General features: G+C 41.2%; 1 protein-coding gene across 1 annotated transcript in view; it reads left to right on the top strand.

Annotated features, from left to right (window-relative positions):
• tenm3 (teneurin transmembrane protein 3) overlaps positions 1-23,734 on the top strand; it is an 813,838-nt gene that overhangs the window by 781,375 nt on the left and 8,729 nt on the right. Inside the window, exons 24-28 of the mRNA XM_060925037.1 lie at positions 9,901-10,076; positions 10,378-10,613; positions 14,432-14,728; positions 21,592-23,203; positions 23,422-23,552. Coding sequence (XP_060781020.1) covers positions 9,901-10,076; positions 10,378-10,613; positions 14,432-14,728; positions 21,592-23,203; positions 23,422-23,552 — 2,452 coding nt within the window. The remainder of the gene's footprint in view (positions 1-9,900; positions 10,077-10,377; positions 10,614-14,431; positions 14,729-21,591; positions 23,204-23,421; positions 23,553-23,734) is intronic.

Here is a 23,734-nt window from a genome sequence, read left to right on the forward strand (position 1 = left end):
TTATGCGTGGAAGGGATTTTTTCGAAGACGAGGTGGTGTGGATAAAACATTTTTATAAACGGAGGGGGGAAAATGTTCGGTTTTAAAAATACCCGGCTACGTGTGTACATGGCCTTAATGTAGAACTTTACAAAAACAGCACAGTACAATAAAACACACATTTCTGGTTGAAAGTTTAAAAATGAAAACCGAACCCGTTCCATGAGAAGACGCGAGACCTCACTCCAGCTGGACGGTCATCGGTCAGAAGGCGTGGTGGGGTTTGTGTAACCGCACGAATTGTTCCGGCTGTAACCTGAACGTTAATATAGGTCTGTTTGTTCTGATACATCAGAATGAAAATCTGCTAATGGGTAATAATATGTAACAAATCATGTCAAAATTCATATTCTTTTATTGAAAAATTACACTACATCATATTAAACTTATCATTTTATTAAACATATTAACAATTGAAAAGATAGTAATCACACTGGATTTTCAAAAAAATCATCTGCGAAGTTATCAAATCTACGCTTATGCATGTTATTTTTTGATGGAAAAAAATGAAGTATTTTTAGTTTTTTTTCTCCTTATTTTACAAAACTCCATGCATATAAGAATGAAATAATCAGGTTTTTACAATACGTAATGGAAAATATCAAAGATCTTTCCAGAAAATGAGAATATAATTATTCAAGAAACAGGTGAAAAGATTCACGACCAAGAGCCAAGGTGATAACTTTTCTGTTATCACTTATGAACCGACATAACACAAGAATTCATTGTGAAGAAATCCTCATAACATAACAGTAGTAACTTACTATTAACATTAAGGATTGGAAACAGGACTCTGTGGAACAATACAATATTAAACACACGTGGGTTAGTATACTTATGCATGTTACTTTTGACGGACATAAATTAGCAAAGATGAATTCATTGAAATGTACTCTAATTGCACTATAAGATCTGACTAGGGAAAGGGGAATATGAATATTTAAGTAACAGGAGAAATCTAAGACTAAAATTATATAGTAAAATTCATATTCAATTTTTGTTTACATCCATTATGAAGTATTTCAGCCAGTTCCCCGATCGCTACGGTTCATTTTTAGTGAGTGAAGAACAAATCTATACTTACGTACGTTACGTATTATGCACGTTAGCTTTCCTGACGGACTGCAAACACGCGCTGCTCAGGCGGCCAGTTTCTCCATCTTCTCGGAAAGCGATGATGTCATCAAAACTTGTGGTAGTGTGGATTTCCTGGAGGTTTGTGTATCATGCGGTGCTATGCCAGTCGGAGATATATGATACAGTCTTGTGTACGTTATTTTCTGACAGACAGCGATCCTTTGATTTTACCATCGATGTATTTTGAAAACAGGCAGATTCCAAGGCGAGAATTAATTATAAATCAATTGGTGCTTTTATATTAAAGTGATTGATTACATATATTGTTCTATATTAATGTTTTTAGTTGGAATATTCTTATTCACAAGTTGATGTTGACTTCTGACGGACACAGTAACGTGCATAAGGGTCTTTTTTTAAAATGATTTTTTTCGTGTTTAGAAAATGTGCAGGCCCATTGTATGTGGTTTTTTAAACACTTCAGTAAACCTGTTTTATGGAGTGTAGTTGATTTAATTCCGACAATAAGTTGTATAGCAATCAAACCTTGTCGAAGTTGGTTAGTCAGAACTGTTACGGTCGGGTGTCTAAAATTCACCAACTTCAAAAAATTAATTCATGATTTTATTGGGAAAATATAGCTTGTGATATCTGAAGTTGTCAACATTATTTCTTAGAGCAATATTTTATTTAAACCAAAAAATATCCAATTTATGTTTAAAATAGTGGATGGAGATGATTTTTTATACGTGTCTCACCATTATTACCCATTAGCAAATTTTGACTCATCACCGTTTCTATAGCAACAGCTCAAACACAGGGACACGTATGGACTCAAAGCAGAGACGTCACACACCCGAATCTGTGCTCACCGCTGAGACGCTGCAAATTATAAAACTAATAATAAACAGATATTAAAATGTGTTGTTTAAACTGATAATATTTACAGAAGGAGTTTTGGTCGTAAGCACTCTGTCTCAATATCACTCTCCATTTACTCTGTACAGTGTTTTCTTGGCTCTGTGTGTGTGTGAGAGTGAGAGAGAGAGAGAGAGAGAGAGAAGCAGATAGAGAAGGAAGGAGAGAGAGGGAGACAGAGACAGACAGAGAGAAGGAGGGGAGAGAGAGAGAGAGAGAGAGAGAGGGAGGGAGACAGACAAAGAAAAACAGAGAGAGAGAGAGAGAGACAGAAGGAGGGAGAGAGAGAGAGAGGCTGGCATACAGACGGAGAGACAGGGAAAGAGAGAGATAGACAGAGGGAGAACAAGAATTAACTGTGTCTCAGACTATAAACTGTTAAAATGCATTCTGTAAACAGAATAAAACACTCCACATCGTGCTGTTACACAGAAATAATGAACTCATTTCTCCAAGTCAAAACATTTCAGGTAAAACTTAAAAATTAGAACATAAAAAGAAATGAAAGCATTTCAACTCAAACTCTTAAAATGTAGAACACGTGACATTAAATATTAATGAGAACTAAAGTTTAGAACGTCTTTAAACAGAACATTACTGGCAGAACTGAAATACATTCCACATGAAACGAAATTACAGCATTGCAAGTGAAACTTTGAAAAAGATGTTAAATGTTCAATATTAATAAAAACTAGGAGTTTAAAACATTAAAAAGATTTTTTTTAAAGAATGTTTCAGGTGTAATTTAAAAATTTAACAAAAATGAAAAGAAAGAAGACCATGTTCCAGACCTAACAGTTGGTGTTAAATATTAATTTTAAAAAACTAGAGACGTGTGCAGGTCTGAGCTCAGCCCGTGTCTGATTCGGAGATCGAAGTGACGGTACATAAAAAAAAACCAGCCTGCTCACAGATACGGCGACACCAGGATTCAAACCGACGCTGCAGAATCTCTTCCTTTCCTGGATGGTTGCTGTAGCTCGCTCGGCCACGGAGGATTCCAGTGTGAGCTGAGGTTATGTAATGTGGTGTCGCACCGCAACTGTGGAATCACGACTTGAGGGTGCCACGCCCATTACATTCTTAAACATGGTCGAATTCCGTTAAACCCCCACAGACAGACAGACGGCGCTATAGGGTTCAGACAAAGACTGGGCCAGAAAGAGGCTCAAGCATTAAAAATATGTTTAAAATAAAAAAACTATTTTAGAAATTAAACATTACACATAGAATATTAGGGGCGGCACGGTGGTGTAGTGGTTAGCGCTGTCGCCTCACAGCAAGAAGGTCCTGGGTTCGAGCCCCGGGGCCGGCGAGGGCCTTTCTGTGTGGAGTTTGCATGTTCTCCCCGTGTCCGCATGGGTTTCCTCCGGGTGCTCCGGTTTCCCCCACAGTCCAAAGACATGCAGGTTAGGTTAACTGGTGACTCTAAATTGAGCGTAGGTGTGAATGGTTGTCTGTGTCTATGTGTCAGCCCTGTGATGACCTGGCGACTTGTCCAGGGTGTACCCCGCCTTTCGCCCGTAGTCAGCTGGGATAGGATCCAGCTTGCCTGCAACCCTGTAGAAGGATAAAGTGGCTACAGATAATGAGATGAGATGAGCTCTTAAAAAATAAAACATTTAATGTTCCGTATTAATAAATGCACCTGGACGCCTCCCTGGGGAGGTGTTCCAGGCATGTCCCCCTGGGAGGAGGCCCCGGGGAAGACCCAGGACACGCTGGAGGGACCATGTCTCTCGGCTGGCCTGGGAACGCCTCGGTGTTCTTCCCGAGGAGCTGGCCGAGGTGCCTGGGGAAAGGGAAGTTTGGGCTTCCATGCTCAGACTGCTGCCTCCGCGACCCGGCCCCGGATAAAGCGGATGAAGACGAGACGAGATTGACAAATGCTCAAGTTTAGAACATAAAAAATTCAGGCAGTATCACCCCTACTGAGTATTCTTCTGGAGAGGGAGAGCTGTGCGGTTCGTGAACGCAGTAGGTTTGACCGGTCAGAGAAACACCACTGCGATGGTTTAGAGCTTCAGCTGAATCCCAGCTCATGGAAGTGTGTGTAGAAACCAGAGCTGGCTGTGGATGCGTTCACTTCCCCAGGTTGAAGTGATGTAGATTTGATTTTGTGAGGACGCAAAAATCCAATCAAGCCCTTGATCGAATATATATATGTGACATGAATGAGAATGCTCAGAGCGGAAAATGGCTTTTTTTCCTCCAATGCAATTTAGAGCACATCTGGCGTTGGTTGTTCTCACCTCGGCAGCTCTGTGCTCGAAACAACTGCCCAGAAAACGGCCGAGCGTGTCTGTGAACCCACACGGCTCCAACTCCAACCCAATACCGTCCTCTCCTGCAGGTCTGGGTGTAACGTCCATCCTACGATGAGATTCAGTTTAAAACCAACACTGTGTAGAATTTCAGACGCCCCGGCCACTTTAACAGGAGCCTGTTGTTGAGACTAAGATCCCTGTTCTTGGCTGCAGGAGTGGAACCCAGTGTGGTGTTCTGTCTGCTGTTGCTTTTCTGCTGAAATGCTCTTCTGCTCACCACGGCTGTAAAGAGTGATAGGAGTTACTATATCCTTCCTGGGCAAAAAAACACCAAACCCTCAAACAAATCTGACCTCTGATGTCTCTTATAACAAGATATTTGTTTACTTTCCACCCACAGAACTGTCGCTCACTCACTCACTCACTCACTCGATGTTTTTTTGTTTTCCGCGCCATTCTATGTAAACTCTAGAGACTGTTGTGTGTGAAAACCCCAGGAGGAGATCAGCAGCTTCTGAAATACTCAAACCTTCACGCTCCATCTGACTCAAACCGACACCCATACCACAGCGAAAGAAAGAAAGAAAGTCACACTTCACTGTGAGATCACAATGTTTCCTGTTCTGATGTTTGAACATCGTGAACATTAACTGAAGCTCTCGATTTGTATCTGCGTGATTTGATGCATCAAGCGATCGGCTGATTAGAGAACCGCATTAAACAGCAGGTGGATGGGTGGGGTGTTCCTAATGAAGTGGCCGGTGAGTGTACACTGTATCTAGTACTACGTCATGACAAAGGTGATAAATCACACCTTGGCTGCAGCGAATGACGCATTTCATCACTGTTTGCGAATCAGAAACGCAAACAGGAAATAGTACCTCTGTGATTAAGATGCATCAGTATCCAGGAAAGGGGTTAAGGTCCATGTTTTTCTTCTCAGTTACTCAGGTCACGTTTATTTTAACCCGAGATACATGAACAGAAAAGAGATGCAATTTGTGCAGGCTCAATATCCTGTCCAGTTTCGTGTTCTGTTCTGCTATTTGAGCTCTCACGCCACGAATATAACAGCGTTTTAGTAAACCATTAGCAGTGAATAATAACAACTCACACCTGCAAACATACAGTGGTGCTTGAAAGTTTGTGAACCCTTTAGAATTTTCTATATTTCTGCATAAATATGACCTAAAACATCATCAGATTTTCACACAAGTCCTAAAAGTAGATAAAGAGAGCCCAGTTAAACAAATGAGACAAAAATATTATACTTGGTCATTTATTTATTGAGGAAAATGATCCAATATTACAGATCTGTGAGTGGCAAAAGTATGTGACCCTTTGCTTTCAGTATCTGGTGTGACCCCCTTGTGCAGCAATAACTGCAACTAAACGTTTGCGGTAACTGTTGATCAGTCCTGCACACCGGCTTGGAGGAATTTTAGCCCGTTCCTCCGTACAGAACAGCTTCAACTCTGGGATGTTGGTGGGTTTCCTCACATGAACGGCTCGCTTCAGGTCCTTCCACAACATTTCCATTGGATTAAGGTCAGGACTTTGACTTGGCCATTCCAAAACATTCACTTTATTCTTCTTTAACCATTCTTTGGTAGAACCACTTGTGTGCTTAGGGTCGTTGTCTTGCTGCATGACCCACCTTCTCTTGAGATTCAGTTCATGGACAGATGTCCTGACATTTTCCTTTAGAATATGCTGGTATAATTCAGAATTCATTGTTCCATCAATGATGGCAAGCCGTCCTGGCCCAGATGCAGCAAAACAGGCCCAAACCATGATACTACCACCACCATGTTTCACAGATGGGATAAGGTTCTTATGCTGGAATGCAGTGTTTTCCTTTCTCCAAACATAACGCTTCTCATTTAAACCTGAAAGTTCTATTTTGGTCTCATCCATCCACAAAACATTTTTCCAATAGCCTTCTGGCTTGTCCACGTGATCTTTAGCAAACTGCAGCCGAGCAGCAATGTTCTTTTTGGAGAGCAGTGGCTTTCTCCTTGCAACCCTGCCATGCACACCATTGTTGTTCAGTGTTCTCCTGATGGTGGACTCATGAACATTAACATTAGCCAAATGTGAGAGAGGCCTTCGGTTGCTTAGAAGTTTCCCTGGGGTCCTTTGTGACCTCGCCGACTATTACACACCTTGCTCTTGGAATGATCTTTGCTGGTCGACCACTCCTGGGGAGGGTAACAATGGTCTTGAATTTCCTCCATTTGTACACAATCTGTCTGACTGTGGATTGGTGGAGTCCAAACTCTTTAGAGATGGTTTTGTAACCTTTTCCAGCCTGATGAGTATCAACAACGCTTTTTCTGAGGTCCTCAGAAATCTCCTTTGTTTGTGCCATGATACACTTCCACAAGCATGTGTTGTGAAGATCAGACTTTGATAGATCCCTGTTCTTTAAATAAAACAGGGTGCCCACTCACACCTGACTGTCATCCCATTGATTGAAAACACCTGACTCTAATTTCACCTTCAAATTAACTGCTAATCCTAGAGGTTCGCATACTTTTGCCACTCACAGATGTGTAATATTGGATCATTTTCCTCAATAAATAAATGACCAAGTATAATATTTTTGTCTCATTTGTTTAACTGGGTTCTCTTTATCTACTTTTAGGACTTGTGTGAAAATCTGATGTTTTAGGTCATATTTACGCAGAAATATAGAAAATTCTAAAGGGTTCACAAACTTTCAAGCACCACTGTAATCCGTGCTTGAAAATACAAAATGTATAAATGACACTTATAGTACACTTTGAAAATATTTAGGGGCGTGTGTACAGATAAATGTGGGGACGCTTTAGAGCTCCAGTCTGTAAAATCATCTGAACGTGGTCTCTGCTCTCTCCATCTGCATTATGGAGTTACAGAGACATGGATTTATATCCTGCATGTGCCGTCTACATACCGGGCGGGGGGGGAGCACTTATATATGAAATGGTGGGGTGATTTTCTGGAAAGCGAGACTTCCCTAGAACATAAAAACATCTGTGCTCGAGTCATGTATGAGTGCTGATCAGTCTCTGCCTCAGAGCTTAAGAGGTTTGTGTCTGGTTGGTCTCGATGGTCTTTAATGGACGATTTGACGTGATATTTTTCATCTTCACAAAGCTTGGAATGTCTATAATCGCATCTGATGTGTATTAAGCAATGCTACCATCATGGGGTATGCTGTGAAAATGACTGAGTACAGTACAGCAAATTCAGCATCATAGTGTAGCCACTTAAAGAAAAGAAAAAAAAAAGTGTTATTTGATCTCGACATGCACACCATGAAAAGAAAGAAAAAAAAAAAAGATGTGGCGGTGAACGTGCCACACTGCCAAGAATATTTGAAGTGTGTACTTCTGGTCTAATATGAACATGCTGTGTGTGTGTGTGGGGAATTAGATTAGACCTGTCGCTGACAGACAGCGCTTTCTGGCTAGCTCTAGGTTATAAAACTAATCTCATTTTTAATGGTGCTTCATCTTTCAACAGCAGGATTTATTATTCACTGTACAGGACATGCAGGAATTTCACTCCGCACATCAGCCAAAGCACACGCAACACACGTGCAAGAACATATAAACTACAAAAGCACACATTCACGCATTAATCATACACACACACACACACACACACACACACACTACGGTGCAGTGTAATGGGGACCAAATGGACGCCTGGTGTAGTGGATTTGAGTGAATAAAGTCAGGAGATGTTTGGTTAAGCTGAACATTTAAAACAATGTCCAGAGATAAAAACATGTCTTATATTCAAATGTGACACCAGACAGGTAGAGAGTGTATTAACTTCCTGTACAGACCAGTGATGCAGATTCTTTTCATGGGAACGTGGTTAATGCCTGCTCAAAAAGTCAAGAGACATCACCATATAATGACAGACTACGTTCAGACTGCACCCTGAAACGACCCATATCCGATTTTTTTGCCCATATGCGACCTGTATCCGATTTGTTATTGACAATCTGAACGACACAGATCCGATTTTTTCACATGCGACCCAGGCCGCTTGGATATGTGGTCCTAAATCCGATGCGTATCCGATATTTTCACATGCGACTGCAGTCTGACCGGACAGGTCGCATTCATGCGACCTACACGTCATCAACAAGAGACAAACGTCACTATTCTGCGTTGGCTAATCCCGCCTCTTTGGTGGAAAACAACAACATTTGTACACTTTTCAGAATTTAAATAGACTTTTATAGAATTGATCAAGCTAATGGTGGATTTGGTAGGGACCTGGATGTTGATCTGTTAGCCTGATTAAATAAAACAGTTTCTATAACTGATTTATAACTTAAACCATCCTGTATTACAAGATTATAAGATTGTTCTGGAAATTTCCAGTAATTTGACACCTTCGGTCTCATTAGTCTGCTGCCCACATTAATCAGATTATTGTGTGAGTTCCGCCGCCGCCGCCACAAAAACCACATCGCCAGGTCTCGCCTCATCTCCATAGCAAACTGCACTGGTGTTTCTGCACCTTGAGCCAGCGCTGAGAGAAGTTTCAGAATTCAGCTGGCTATAAACAATCTAAATAAATATTTATAAAACTGTAGAAAAAGTTTATTAATATGACGAAATAAATATGTGCAAATTATTAAGCCTGAATTAAGAGTTTGGTAATACAGCGGCCGTATCCCAAATGACTGCCTACTGAAGCTCGAGTGCACTATATAGAGTTTAAAAATCCATTACTTCCTAGTAACATGTAGTGCACTTATATAGAAATTAGAGAGACATTTAGGAGTCAACCCTCGTTACCAGGCTACACGTTTTCATTTCAGTTCAGAAACAAAAACACACACGAGACCTCACACTTTAACACTAACCAGATAATTAAACAAACAAACAAACAAAAAAGAAATCAATAAACATGAAGAGTGCGCTTTTTTTTGTTTACGTATTACGTAGATGTGCTTATTACGTGTCAATTTGCGCATGCGGGACACTTTTGGGTCGTTTTCCGTTCATATTGGAGATCGCATACAAGTCTCATATAATTGGTAATGTGAACGGCCTAACAAAAAAATCGGATTTCATAACAAATCGGATATGGATCGTTTCAGGTTGCAGTCTGAACGTAGTGATAGACTAATTAACATATTAATCAAAGTGTCATGTTCATATGCATATTAAGAGATGTTACATGAAATATGGTGTTCAGAGATTGGTCACTGGGAACAACAATGTTAGGTGACTGGTCACTGGGAACACTGGTGTTCAGAGATTGGTCATTGGGAACACTGGTGTTCAGAGATTGGTCATTGGGAACAATGGTGTTGAGATTGGTCATTGGGAACAATGGTGTTGAGATTGGTCATTGGGAACACTGGTGTTCAGAGATTGGTCATTGGGAACACTGGTGTTCAGAGATTGGTCATTGGGAACACTGGTGTTCAGAGATTGGTCATTGGGAACAATGGTGTTGAGATTGGTCATTGGGAACACTGGTGTTCAGAGATTGGTCATTGGGAACAATGGTGTTCAGTTGGCGACATCAGCTCACTCAGATTCATGCAGGAGGTTTGCTAACCTTTTGCGGGTTCCCTCCCCAGCTATGACGGTGAGGGAAGGCTGACCAACGTCACCTTCCCTACAGGAATCATCACTAGTCTAATCGAGGAGATGGACCGAGCGCTCACAGTGGACATTGAGACTTCTGGAAGAGATGATGATGTCAGCATTACCACTAACCTCTCCTCCATCGACTCTTTCTACACACTCGTACAAGGTAAAAAATAAACACTTTCCATCCATGTGCTTCATTAGCACACCTAATGGGAAAAAACAAACAAACAAATACACAAATCTCAAACACTACTTTCATGAAGTGTTTTACTTCTCTTATAAATCACAGCACTATAGCAATAATTACCATTTTTATTTATTAAAACATCACGTCCTACCTTTTTGTCTCTCAACACTAACATTTAGTTTTGTGGAATGTTTGTGCAGGAAGTTACTTCCTGTTTGCACTTGGATTCAGTGGCAGATGAGACACACACACTGTTTATGCTAATCTAATCTCACAGATCAGTTGAGGAACAGCTATCAGGTGGGATACGACAGTTCTCTGAGGGTCATTTACGCCAACGGCATGGACTCGCACTACCAGACCGAGCCTCACATCCTGGTGGGTGCAGCGAACCCTACGGTGGCCCGGAGGAACATGAGTCTGCCTGGAGAAAATGGCCAGAACCTGGTGGAGTGGAGATTCAGGAAAGAGCAGACCAGAGGCAAGGTCATAGTGTTCGGACGCAAGCTGAGGGTGAGCTTCTTACAATTTTAAATACCGCACTCTTAAAACGCCGTGGCTGAAAGCAGTCAGGATGCGAACACAACAGTTCCAAAACTCATACTTGTACTGAAAGGAAAAAAACGAAACAAAACACAGATCCAGTGCCTCCTGAGTCACAATTACCTGACACGGATATTCACATTCAAGGATGTTTCGCACAGCTGAATAAACACCTGTCTCAGGTTTAAATAAGGGAGTAAAACTCTACTGTCATTGTAAAAGAATTTGAGATTTAATTTGGTAGCAGCATCCCAAAGGAGCTCAAAACAAACACAGAATATAGCATTGTAAGATATACACTGATCAGCCAAACATTAAACCCTCTGACAGCTGAAGGGAATAACACTGATTATTCTCTCCACATTCACTGGATATGAGCAATTGCGCACTCCGATTGGCTACTCTACTACTAGGATATCAGCTCATATACCATGAGTAGAGAAAAACAAAAAGACGGCGCGTGTTGCTGAACCAACCGAGGACAAAATAAAAACTCTATTCGAAAACAAAACCCCAAAAAATACAAAAAAAAATTTTATATAAGAAAGTTTTTGATGGCAAGAACTTACCTTTTTTAATTTTTCAAGAATTATCATTGCATTTTTCACAAATTGCTCCGGTCATTTTGCCGGTTTGTTTACATTCTTCATCTTTTAGCAGTAAAATTTGTTGAATTTTATTAGACTGGTTCAAAAGCTCAAAGAAGTTTGAAAATTACAGAACTGAAATGTCCGAGGAAGAATTAAATAAATGTCTAAAGCTATTCTATACCACGGCACGACAACAAAACGGCACTTTATACAAAAAAAAAACAACACTAAAAAGTAAATTCGTGCCGCCATCGATAGATTTTTTAAGAAGTCCTCCTGAGCGGAAATGATTTTGTCGGATGTTTTTTTATGAAGGTTTTATTTATTGAATTTGCAAATTTGTGGATAGAATAAAAGAGTTATTCAACTTAATCTTGTCGTACATGGCTTAAAGTCAACTCAGTGCTACGCGTCTCGTCGGCTGTCAGCTCATGTACGACTTGATTTTGTGGAATAACTGTGAAATATCTCATTCCAGTGGCGCCTGTCAAGGGGTGGGGGATATCAGGCAGCAAGAGAACAGTCAGTTCTTTAATACGTAGTGGATGTTCATTATGTCTAACTATTACAAATATTTTAAGTTCGTTTCTTAGACAAGTATATTTTTTAAGTTTGTTACCTTGTTAACAGTTTTGGCGAGAATCTCCCGCCTTCTTCAGAAACAATCACCAGATGTCGAGTGGTGACGTGCCTTATCAGCTGATGTTGCAATTAGAATGTGAAAAAGAAACAACAAGAAGACTCACAAGATCCGAAAAAGAAAAAGCACACCAAGAAAACCTAAAATCAGCCATTTCAGACCACTGCAAACGGCAAAATCACATAATGAATTGGGAAGAGGCCAGAGTCATTCGCGCTGAAGAAAATAGATTCCAGTGTTGGATTTTAGAGGCAGTGGAGATACGCAAGCGGGCGCAGAGGACGATGAACCGGGACGAGGGAGCGTATGCACTGTCGCACACCTGGAGCGCCGTCCTGGAGGAACGACCTGACAGCAGGAGGCGTGGACTACCTGTCAAATTGGGCAGGACGTTCACGCCTCCTGCACGCAACATCAGCTGATAAGGCACGTCACCACTCGACATCTGGTGACTGTTTCAGTCAGTTCTTGAAGTTGATGTGTTGGAAGCAGGAAAAACAGTGAGCGTAAGGATCTGAGTGACTTTGACAAGGGCCAAATTGTGATGTCGAGATGACTGGGTCTGAGCATCTCCAAAATGGCACATCTTGTAGGGCGCTCCCAGTATGCAGCGGTTAAGTACCGAACAAAAGTGGTCTGAGGAAGGACAACCGGTGACCTGGTGACAGCTCACCTGCTGAAAAAGTTAATGCTGGCTAAAACAGAAAGGTGTCACCATTAACTTTTTCAGCAGTTTGTGCTACAAGAGCTCTTCTGTGGGATTGGACCTTCGACACCCATGACCCGGTCACTGGTTCACCGGTTGTCCTTCAGATCCTTGGACCACTGCATACCGGGAACTCTCCACAAGATGTGCCATTGTGGAGATGCTCAGACCCAGTCATCTCACCATCACCATTTGTCAAAGTCACTGAGATCCTTACGCTCGCCCATTTTTCCTGCTTCCAACACAGCAACAACTGACTGTTCTCTTGCTGCTGAATCTCTCCCAGCCCTCGACAGGCGCCACTGTAATGAGATCAATGTTATTCACTTCTTCACCCGTCAGTGGGTTTAATGTTTGGTGTAAACTAGCAAAACATGTTAAATAACAGGTTATTGAGCAATGACAGGTCGTGTTAGTATTTTGATACCAGGTGAAACAATAATAATTCCTGTAAGTAAGTGTGCTTGAACTTTTGGCTCGTTTATGAGACGTGAAAAGAGAATTATTTAGTTACCTGCAGAAATCTTTTGAAGTTTATTAACTGGTATGAAGGCTAGTTTGAGGTTTTGGCTGTAACGTGGGCTAGAAAGTGGGAATTCAGTCTTTTGAAAGGACCCCTTCAGGCATTTTCACCTTTCTGACTGCTTTCGTTAAACTCTTAAAAACTAGAAGGTCTAGAAAAGTACCTGTTCTCTGTAAAGTGGCTTATGGAGTTGTTCATTTTATTTCCTTTCTTTTCCCAATACAGTGTTTTGTCCAGTTGCCTCAAGCATTTTGTTCAATTTTCTAGCAAAACAGTGTAATTTAGTAAAAAAGAAAAAACAACAACAACTCACCACACCAATATGAATGACACTAATTGAATCGCGTACCTACAGTTGTACGGTAATCTCATTAATCTCATCCGTCTGCACATCACACCACAAACATTAGCATTACTGCTGCTATTGCTCATTTGCGCAACTGTTCATATTCACGTCATAAGCTGCTCTTCTAGCCCCTTCTCCGTTAGATATTGTACTGATATCGCACTACTGCTATTTTGTACTGTACATTGTTTGATTTTAGAGAGTGTATTTTTTATCTATATTTATATATATATTGTTTTTCTTAAATTTTTTTTTAATCTATATTATCTATATTTATAAATATATACACTACCGTTCAAAAGTTTGGGGTCACCCAGACAATTTTGTGTTTTCCATGAAAAGTCACACTTTTATTTCCCACCATAAGTTGTAAAATGAATAGAAAATATAGTCAAGACATTTTTCTGGCCATTCTGAGCATTTAATCGACCCCACAAATGTGATGCTCCAGAAACTCAATCTGCTCAAAGGAAGGTCAGTTTTATAGCTTCTCTAAAGAGCTCAACTGTTTTCAGCTGTGCTAACATGATTGTACAAGGGTTTTCTAATCATCCATTAGCCTTCTGAGGCAATGAGCAAACACATTGTACCATTAGAACACTGGAGTGAGAGTTGCTGGAAATGGGCCTCTATACACCTATGGAGATATTGCACCAAAAACCACACATTTGCAGCTAGAATAGTCATTTACCACATTAGCAATGTATAGAGTGGATTTCTGATTAGTTTAAAGTGATCTTCATTGAAAAGAACAGTGCTTTTCTTTCAAAAATAAGGACATTTCAAAGTGACCCCAAACTTTTGAACGGTAGTGTATATTTTTCTTAATTTTTTTTTTTTTGGTGTGTGTAATCTTTATCTGTTTTTTACAAATAAGGTGAGAGAGAAACGGCATTTCGATTCTCCTATATGTCCTGGATATATAGTGAATTCACAATAAAGAATCTTTGAATCTGGTGTTGTTTTATTCATCTGTGTAAAAGGTGAACGGCAGGAACCTGCTGTCTGTGGATTACGACCGGACTCTGAAGACGGAGAAGATTTATGATGATCACCGTAAATTCCTGCTCAAGATCGTGTACGATGTGGCGGGTCACCCCACGCTGTGGGTTCCCAGCAGTAAACTCATGTCCGTGAACCTGACGTACTCCAGCAGCGGCCAAGTGACGAGCATCCAGCGAGGGGCGACTGTGGAGCGGGTGGAGTACGACAGCCAGGGACGCATCATCTCCAGAACCTTCGCCGATGGAAAGTCATGGAGCTACACTTACCTGGACAAGGTGACAAGTTCAGAATTTTAAAAACGTGCTTGGATTAGATGATCAGCAGCTCAGGTAGGAAGATGAAATGGTGAAGATTAAAAAAAAATTAAAAAGGAAATAATTACGATGAAACACTGAAAGGTCATCCTTATTAAGAACACGTGATCATTCGGAAAATATTCTGTAGTCATTCATCTAAATTACGAGTTCATCTGAGAGACAAAAATTTAAATCTGTTAAACAAAAAGGGAAACAATTACCGTGTGGAGCAAACTCAGGTTAGTACAGCAAGCAAACAAGCGATAAATAAATACTATCATTAGGTGTGTTAACACATGATGTGAAAAGATAATTATTATTATTATTATTAATACCTTTTCAGTTTTTTTTTATAGTGTACAGTAAAACACTTAAAACAGAATAATAAACAAGAAATATGCATCAACAATGTAAAAAAATTAACAGGAAGTTAAACAAAAAGTTTAATTAAAAAAGGATCATTATTAGTAAATAACAGTATGATTAAATTACATTTTTATAAATACGCAGGTGATTAAAGGAAATCGTGTGTGCTGACTGGTTGAGAGATTCGGATTATTTCTCGATAATCACTTCAAGCGACTCGGCAAAATGGCGGCCGATCGCTTCGTCACCGTTAAGTGAGGAAGAATTACAAATGATGAAAGAAAATGCTGTTCCTAAAAGCACTAAAGATGCTACGAAGTTTGGTCTAAAACTATTCAAAGGTAAAGTGGAGTTGGGATTTATTTGTAGTATGATTTTTGGAATAAATCACCTGTGTATTTATACTAAAACAATTATCTGCCTCAGGCTCAGTGAATATCGGTGAATAAAACCGAGACGAAGTTGACTTCACCTTCAGCAGATAATTATTAACCCTTTGGTGTCGAGAGCTTCACTGGCGAAGCTCGACAGGTTTAGAATGAGTAGGTCATGTATTGAGATAAACATCTTTGCGAGTTTACCATACAAGCATAATAAACATATTGACACACTTTACACTTTCCTATGTGCCCACTGCCAAATATTATAATATTTTTAAAACTACCTAAAATCAGATGAAACACAAAACTCATCCCCTTCCTCAGTCACACTGGAGTAGGAGTACTGAGCACCCACTTCATAAAAGACTGTTCCCATGGTAACGGCATGATGAATCACTTTCACTCTTTTGGTTTCAATTGGCTTTTCTTTGGCGGTGGGAACGCCCACCATACACAGGATAAAAATCTGTCAGACATTGTTCAGCCTATTTGGAGGTAAAGCTTGTTGTGTGATGGCACGCGGATTTTATGCACTTTGGATGATTCAGGACAGCGATTCAATTCAAGCTTGAGAACTGCGACACTGATGATGAACAGTGCCTTTTTGTTTTTTTAACTTCGACTCGATCCGGCCACAGATCGGCTCGAGTAAGTGTAAATATTTCTTCCATTTCTGATGAGCAGATCGGTTGATATGCGTGCGCTGTAGTGCAGACACAGGAAAAATGACTGAGCAGTTGTTTTTTTTTCTAGAGTTAAAAGTATTTTCCTCAAAAATAGTTAATTTTGCTCTACTTGAGTTTAGAGAATAAAATTTGGAGTAGAATTAGAGTAATTGTGGAACAAGAGTTAATTTCAAGACACACTGAATCGAGTCAAATACCAAAATAAAAAGTCAAATACCAGATAAATGAAGGTGTTGTAAAAATCAGTTTTAGAACTGTGTTGGAATGTGTGAAAAACCATGACCTTACCCCTTGGGATTTGACCTGATGGGATTAAGAGTTGGCAGTGGGAAGGGTTTTTACTCTTCTCATTGAATGAATAGCAATTTTTTAACTCCTCATTGAATACTCCTCCCACTGCCAATCCTTTATCCCAAAACAATAGGACATACATTTTTGATGGCCAGTTAATTGTCCAAAATCACTGGATCAGATTCAAGTTTTTGTGCTTGAGCCATTCCTCAGACTGAACAGAATCACCTCAAGTAACCAAAACGGTTTGAGACAGTGGGTAAGGTCATGTTTTGTTTTTTTTTTTAAAGTACAATCATGACGTGGGGCGGCACGGTGGTGTAGTGGTTAGCGCTGTCGCCTCACAGCAAGAAGGTCCGGGTTCGAGCCCCGTGGCCGGCAAGGGCCTTTCTGTGCGGAGTTTGCATGTTCTCCCCGTGTCCGCGTGGGTTTCCTCCGGGTGCTCCGGTTTCCCCCACAGTCCAAAGACATGCAGGTTAGGTTAACTGGTGACTCTAAATTGAGCGTAGGTGTGAATGTGAGTGTGAATGGTTGTCTGTGTCTATGTGTCAGCCCTGTGATGACCTGGCGACTTGTCCAGGGTGAACCCCGCCTTTCACCCGTAGTCAGCTGGGATAGGCTCCAGCTCGCCTGCGACCCTGTAGAACAGGATAAAGCGGCTACAGATGATGAGATGACAATCATGACGTATGTACTAGAGACATTATTGTAGCTGAACTTGTGCTGAAAACAAAAAAGTTATATACTGTAACTTTGAAAATACTGCTTAGGCTTGTTGAAACTGACAACAAAATCAGAGTGTACCAAAATCATTAGAGTGCCAGAAAATACCCTCAGACCCCAGAGGGTTAAATGCCAGACATTTCAATGCTGAGGTTTCAGACTAAACATTAAACTCCTATGCTGCAGTAAAGATGTCCGAGTGTGAATTTAATGTTGGACACAAAGCATTGCTGGGAAAGTACTTCACCATGTCAGACAAAGTGTGTTCAGTGACCTTCAAGCACTGGTAAAGTTCATATTTGCACTTGGCGCTGGGTCGTGTAAGTTCAGGAACACACTCGTTTGTAGTCAGCAGCCTCCATCTGAGCTCTGACTGGAGCTCGGCGTGACCACGGCGCTCAGCTGGAGATTTATTAGAGGTGCTGACTTCTTAATTTCCCTCGAAGGATTCAAAGGACACACTAATAGGCCCGAGCCAGAGCATCCCAAAAAAACAACAGTGAAAGGGAGAAATGTGTTTTATAGGACAAAGGGCTGGATGGACTGCAGGTTTGTGAATTTCCCTTTGAATTATTGAGGTTTCGTTGATGCCGTGTTTGCCATGGAGAGAGAGAAGAAGAAGAAATAAAAGGCTGTTTTTGTGCGGGATGGCTTTAGGAGTGTGGTAAAGAAAGACTTATGGGGGAAAAAACAAGGCTTGAGGGAAAAGCCAGGGTTTAAAGGCCAAAGAAAGAATGAAAGAAGTGAGAAGAAAGAAGGGGGGGGGGGGTAAGTTTGTGAAAACTCTGTGAGAACCTTCACAAGTTCAGACTTTACTACTTATTTTACTTGACGAAGCAGCATTTATCATGTGTGTCCTGGACAGCTGTTCTTCCCGAGGGTCGACATAAATTTTGGAGGGGGAAAAAAAAAAAAACTAATAAACTAAATTTCCCAGAAGCGATCCTCCACTCAAATTTACATAACATTACATTTTTATAGAATTTTTTTCTTACTATAACTAATTTTAAGTTTCAAATGAAAGCCATTTTAAAATTCTTTACTGAGATTCCTTATTTTCTCTGTTCTACATGCATTTTAAAGGGGTACAAAATATAATATATACGGTTGCTGATGTGACAAAGTAACGTATTCTATCAAATTTATGTACTAGAAAACAACGAAATATCTTGGTAATTGTAAATATAATACTTTATACGCTAAACCGCACAAGAGTCGCCATTTTTAAAAGACCGTGACGTCAGCGCTACCCACTGCACTAGCGAAACTCTCCGAAATAGAGGAGATAAGCGTGTAATCATGGCGTCGGGCGCATCAAGTGAACGCGACAGCTCTGTCGAATCGTACGAAGAGATCCCGCAAGACGCACTGCAAGCAGGCTATGGCTTAGAAGGGTACCAGTTTGAACCTAGGAGAGGTACTCTCGACTCCGGTGATGAAATAAGAGAAGAAAGCTCGGATGATGGCGAGGATGAGACTGATGCTGACCATGGGCGTGGCGAGCGTGGGGCAGAGCGTCTGTGTGCAGGTGACACGGCGTGGTGCTCGTGCGGAAAATGTAACGTGGAGTTGCTCACGAGTCCAGCAGAATTTATTTGCTGCAATGAGATAGGCGCCACCCGTGGACTTGCGAAATCGTCGCAAGAGGCAGAAACAGGTATTTCACACGTGCTATTCCCAACCTCAATGAGCCAACACAACTGGGCACACACATACGTCATGAGTGTTACGCAGAGAAAATGAACGTGCATTCTGATTGGATAAAATTAATATCATGGCGGGCTGTTCAAACTGCGGAAATAGTTTGCTCGAGCTACTTTCAAAACACTATAACTTTCCAACCTTAGAACAAAAAACTTTTGTAAGTCTTGAATAAGGTTCGTTAATGTGTGTTTTATTCAGGGCTTTGAACCGGTTCAAGGAACGAAAACCGGGAACTTTTTCTATTTCACATGGAACAGAAACGAAACCAGAAACTTTATTATTTTTTGTGTTCCGGAACAGAAACGCTTATTAAAAATAATGGTAACCGGTTAATACTGGTTTTTATTTCGTTCCTCAAAGTTTCTGTAGCCTACAAATAGTCATTCTTCTCCTGCACAAGTTTCTATGACCCGCTGAGGTTCACTTCCTGTGTGACGTTCGCTGATTGAATGGAGAGAGCGGGAAGGTGGACTACTAGTGAGTAAGTGCATTACTGAGTGTCTGAGCAAAGAAGAGCCTGAACGATGCAACCTCCCTATTGGCTGTTTGTAAAAATGTATCAGTTGTTGCCCCTCCCACGGGAATCATCGCGGACTCGAGAGACGAGACCTGACGAGTTAGTTCGTTGGTAGCAGAACAAAATGTCTGGACACAAATCGGATTTTCAGAAAAGGAAAGAAAATAAACGGAGGGTTGAAAATACAAAAAAGGAGGCAGAAAATGCAAAACGAGTTTTAAGGTAGGACAAATGGTTACTTTTCTGAGGCAGCCCGCTGTGGCTGCCTGCAGGCTTATTTATTATAGCCCATTTAGTTAAAATAGTTGATATAAAATGTTTATAGTTATAGTTATGTGATGGTTGTCCTGATTTAGACTGGTTTTTTTTTGGGGGGGGGGGGGGGGGGGGGGGTGCGCGCGATGTTGCACCCGGGTCCAGATTAGGGCAGAACCAACCCTGGCTACATTTCAGGTGTAGTTTGTTTTATGTATGTGTGTACTTGCATAGATGTGTACTTGGTCTTCCAATATGGCACCTAACAAAATCTTGCGGCGCGGTGACGTCATGCGGTAGCCCTCTATAGGGCCTGACTAGCCTTTGGTAACACGCTAAACGAATTATCTTTTCATTTTTGGCACTTTTTCTGTTTGTGTAGATGGGAAGACATACAGAGAATCCAAATCGCCAACATTTGAAATAATAATTGTTTTGAATTATTTCTTGTCTTATTTAATGAAGGTTGTAATAGAATTAGCCTACATTTGGCTTAAGCTGGATGAGACAGAGACATAATTTTATAGCCATTTGTTAAACAGCTGACAGGGAACGTAATTAACCGTTCCGGGAACGAAATTTTTTGTTCTAACCGGTTCGGGAACGTCTATTTAATGGTGGAACCCAAAACCGGAAACGTTAAAATTCCGTTTCTGTTCGGAACGAACCAATAGGAAAAAAATTCTGGTTCAAAGCCCTGGTTTTATTGTTATATTTACTCTATATATTGCCCTCTGTTCCCCTTTAACGATTTATAATTAGATTTATTTTATTCCATTTTTAATTCATTTTTAGAATAAACCATGCAATTATAATTATTGCTTCCTATTAGCTGATTTTCCTTTAATGCTGGTCACCATATAACTCCACATGTACAAACACTACAAATCTGAAAGCAGTAGGCTATAAATTTAGTTCAGCTTGACCAATAAATCCAGAGGTTAATCAATAGCTTGTTAGGCTTTGCTCGTTACACCAGTCAGGATTTATACGAGACTGATGATGTTCAGATAAAAAGGGAAAAGGTGAACTAAAAGTGATGGGGTTTATAAATCTGAAGAGATTAACGAGGTTTCTTTTTCATCTCAGTCTTTGAGGCTCCATCAGGTTTCTATCAGTGCTCTTCATCCTGGTCAGCACAGATTCTGTGATTTTAAAATAAAATGACAAAATTCTAATCTTCGTGTGAAGTAAATACAAATGCACAAACACTCAGAATGCCTGCGGACGCTAAATAATCTCATCCAAACATGATTTGATATGATTATCAGAAGTCCTGGCAGGTTTCTGTTGCACTGTTTTCCACAGCAGAGCATTGAGGAGATTTGAGGGGAAAAAAAAAAAAAAAGGCAAGATAAATGATGTCGGAAGTTTTGTTGTTGGCTTTGTGGAGCGGGCCGTACACTCGCTAGCTCGCTTATTTATCATTGCTATTTATGCTGTCCATCAAAACCCCCACAAACAGGCTCGGAATAAACATGAGACCTCTTTCGATCACAGATCACAGCTGAATTGCTGAGTAGGTGGTTTTAGCATACATCAGATGCTTATTAAAGATTCTGTTTGCAGTACTTACAAAAAAAAAATAAAAAAGTGACTTCTCAACCACAAGAGCAGCAGGTTTATCAGCTACAGTATGTTGAAAAGGTTATTACCTGCTGCTTTGCTAAGTGATTATGACTTTCACCGAAGCTTACCTTATGAGATAAGTGCAGAGGCAAAGGCCAGTAATTTCAGAACACTTCAGAATTATGCATCCGAGCGTATTAAGATGTGCTGCGTTTAGAAAATGAGGACTCCGAGACCTCAATTAAATGAGGAAATCAGCACTGGAACTGCATGTTAATCCCGGTCTTTGCACACTCTTTGCATTTTAAACACTCGTTGAAATAATTAATTGCTTATTTCCTTCACTTCCAGTCCATGGTGCTCCTGCTCCATAGCCAGCGACAGTACATCTTCGACTTCGACCTACAAGACAGGCTCTCTGCCATTACCATGCCCAGCGTGGCGCGTCACACCATGGAGACAATCCGATCTATTGGCTATTACCGCAACATCTATCATCCACCCGAGAGCAACGCCTCAGTCACTGTGGATTACAGCGAGGATGGCCAGCTCCTTCGTGTGGCACACTTGGGCACCGGCCGCCGCATCCTCTACAAGTACAGAAGGCTGAACAAGATCTCGGAGATCCTGTACGACAGCACACGTGTGAGTTTCACGTACGACGAAACAGCTGGCGTTTTGAAGACGGTGAATTTGCAGAGTGAAGGTTTTATCTGCTCCATCCGATATCGTCAAATTGGCCCACTAGTGGACAGGCAGATCTTCCGATTTAGTGAGGACGGCATGGTCAATGCCCGCTTCGACTACTCTTACGATAACAGCTTCCGGGTCACCAGCATGCAAGGGGTCATCAACGAGACGCCACTACCCATTGACCTCTACCAATTTGATGACATCTCAGGCAAAGTGGAGCAGTTTGGCAAGTTTGGTGTGATCTATTATGACATTAACCAGATCATCTCTACAGCCGTCATGACCTACACCAAGCACTTTGATGTCCACGGTCGTATCAAGGAGATTCAGTACGAGATCTTTCGGTCCCTCATGTACTGGATCACCATACAGTACGACAACATGGGCCGTGTCACCAAGCGTGAGATCAAGATCGGACCTTTTGCCAACACCACCAAATACAGCTACGAGTACGACGTGGATGGCCAACTGCAGACCGTCTACTTGAACGAGAAGATGATGTGGCGCTACAGCTATGATCTCAATGGCAACCTTCACTTGCTAAACCCGGGTAACAGTGCTCGGCTCACGCCGCTCCGTTATGACCTTCGGGATCGTATCACACGGCTTGGTGATGTACAGTACCGGATGGATGAAGATGGATTCCTGCGCCAGAGAGGCACGGAGATCTTCGAATACAACTCCAAAGGACTGCTTGTACGAGTCCACAGCAAGGCCAATAGTTGGACGATCCAGTATCGTTACGATGGACTGGGGAGGCGACTGGCATCCCGTAACACCCTTGGTCAGCACCTTCAGTTCTTCTATGCTGATCTGAACTACCCTACACGCATCACCCACGTCTACAATCATTCCAGCTCAGAGATCACCTCCCTCTACTATGACCTCCAAGGCCACCTTTTTGCCATGGAGATTAGCAGTGGAGAGGAGTTCTACATTGCTTGTGACAACACCGGCACTCCACTAGCTGTCTTTAGCAGTAACGGGCTACTGCTTAAGCAGGTTCAGTACACTGCTTATGGAGAGATCTACTTTGACTCGAACCCTGACTTCCAGCTGGTAATTGGGTTCCATGGAGGATTGTACGACCCACTTACAAGGCTCCTTCATTTTGGAGAAAGAGACTATGACATTCCCGCTGGCCGCTGGACCACCCCAGATATTAGCACCTGGACCAGAGTGGGAAAAGATCCTGCCCCCTTTAACCTGTACATGTTCCGCAACAATAACCCTATTAGCAAGGTGCACGATGTCAAAGAGTATGTTACAGGTAAGGATAAGTACGATTTTATTCTGAGCACTATCTGCTTCCTGTTGTATTTAAGCTGTCTATCTTGCCCAGGGACACCAAATAAAAAAAATAATAATAATAATAAATATCTAAGGTGACAAGGGCATGTTGTGTGAATATTTAAGCTAAATGCTAAAAATAAAATAAAATAAAACAAGCAACAGTGCTTAATTTAAATGTCAAATGTCTGTTTGTAGATGTTAACATCTGGCTGGTAACATTTGGCTTCCACCTTCACAATGCCATCCCTGGATTCCCGATTCCCAAATTTGACCTCACGCAACCCTCACTGGAGATGAGAAAAAGTCAGCTCTGGGATGATCTTCCGGTATTTATATCCTGCCATAATCTCTTAATCATCACCATTTTTGTTTGTTCTTGGGAGTCAAGTGAGTGAAAATCCCATTCTGGAGAGTGCTCTAGAGTTTAATATGCTTGATTTAACCCATCAGCTAATTAACAAGATTTTAATTAGACATGTAAACTCAACAGTGCTTTGGCCCTCCAGGA

The sequence above is a fragment of the Neoarius graeffei genome, chromosome 7, assembly GCF_027579695.1.
Source record: "Neoarius graeffei isolate fNeoGra1 chromosome 7, fNeoGra1.pri, whole genome shotgun sequence".
NCBI classification, from domain to species: Eukaryota; Metazoa; Chordata; class Actinopteri; order Siluriformes; family Ariidae; genus Neoarius; species Neoarius graeffei.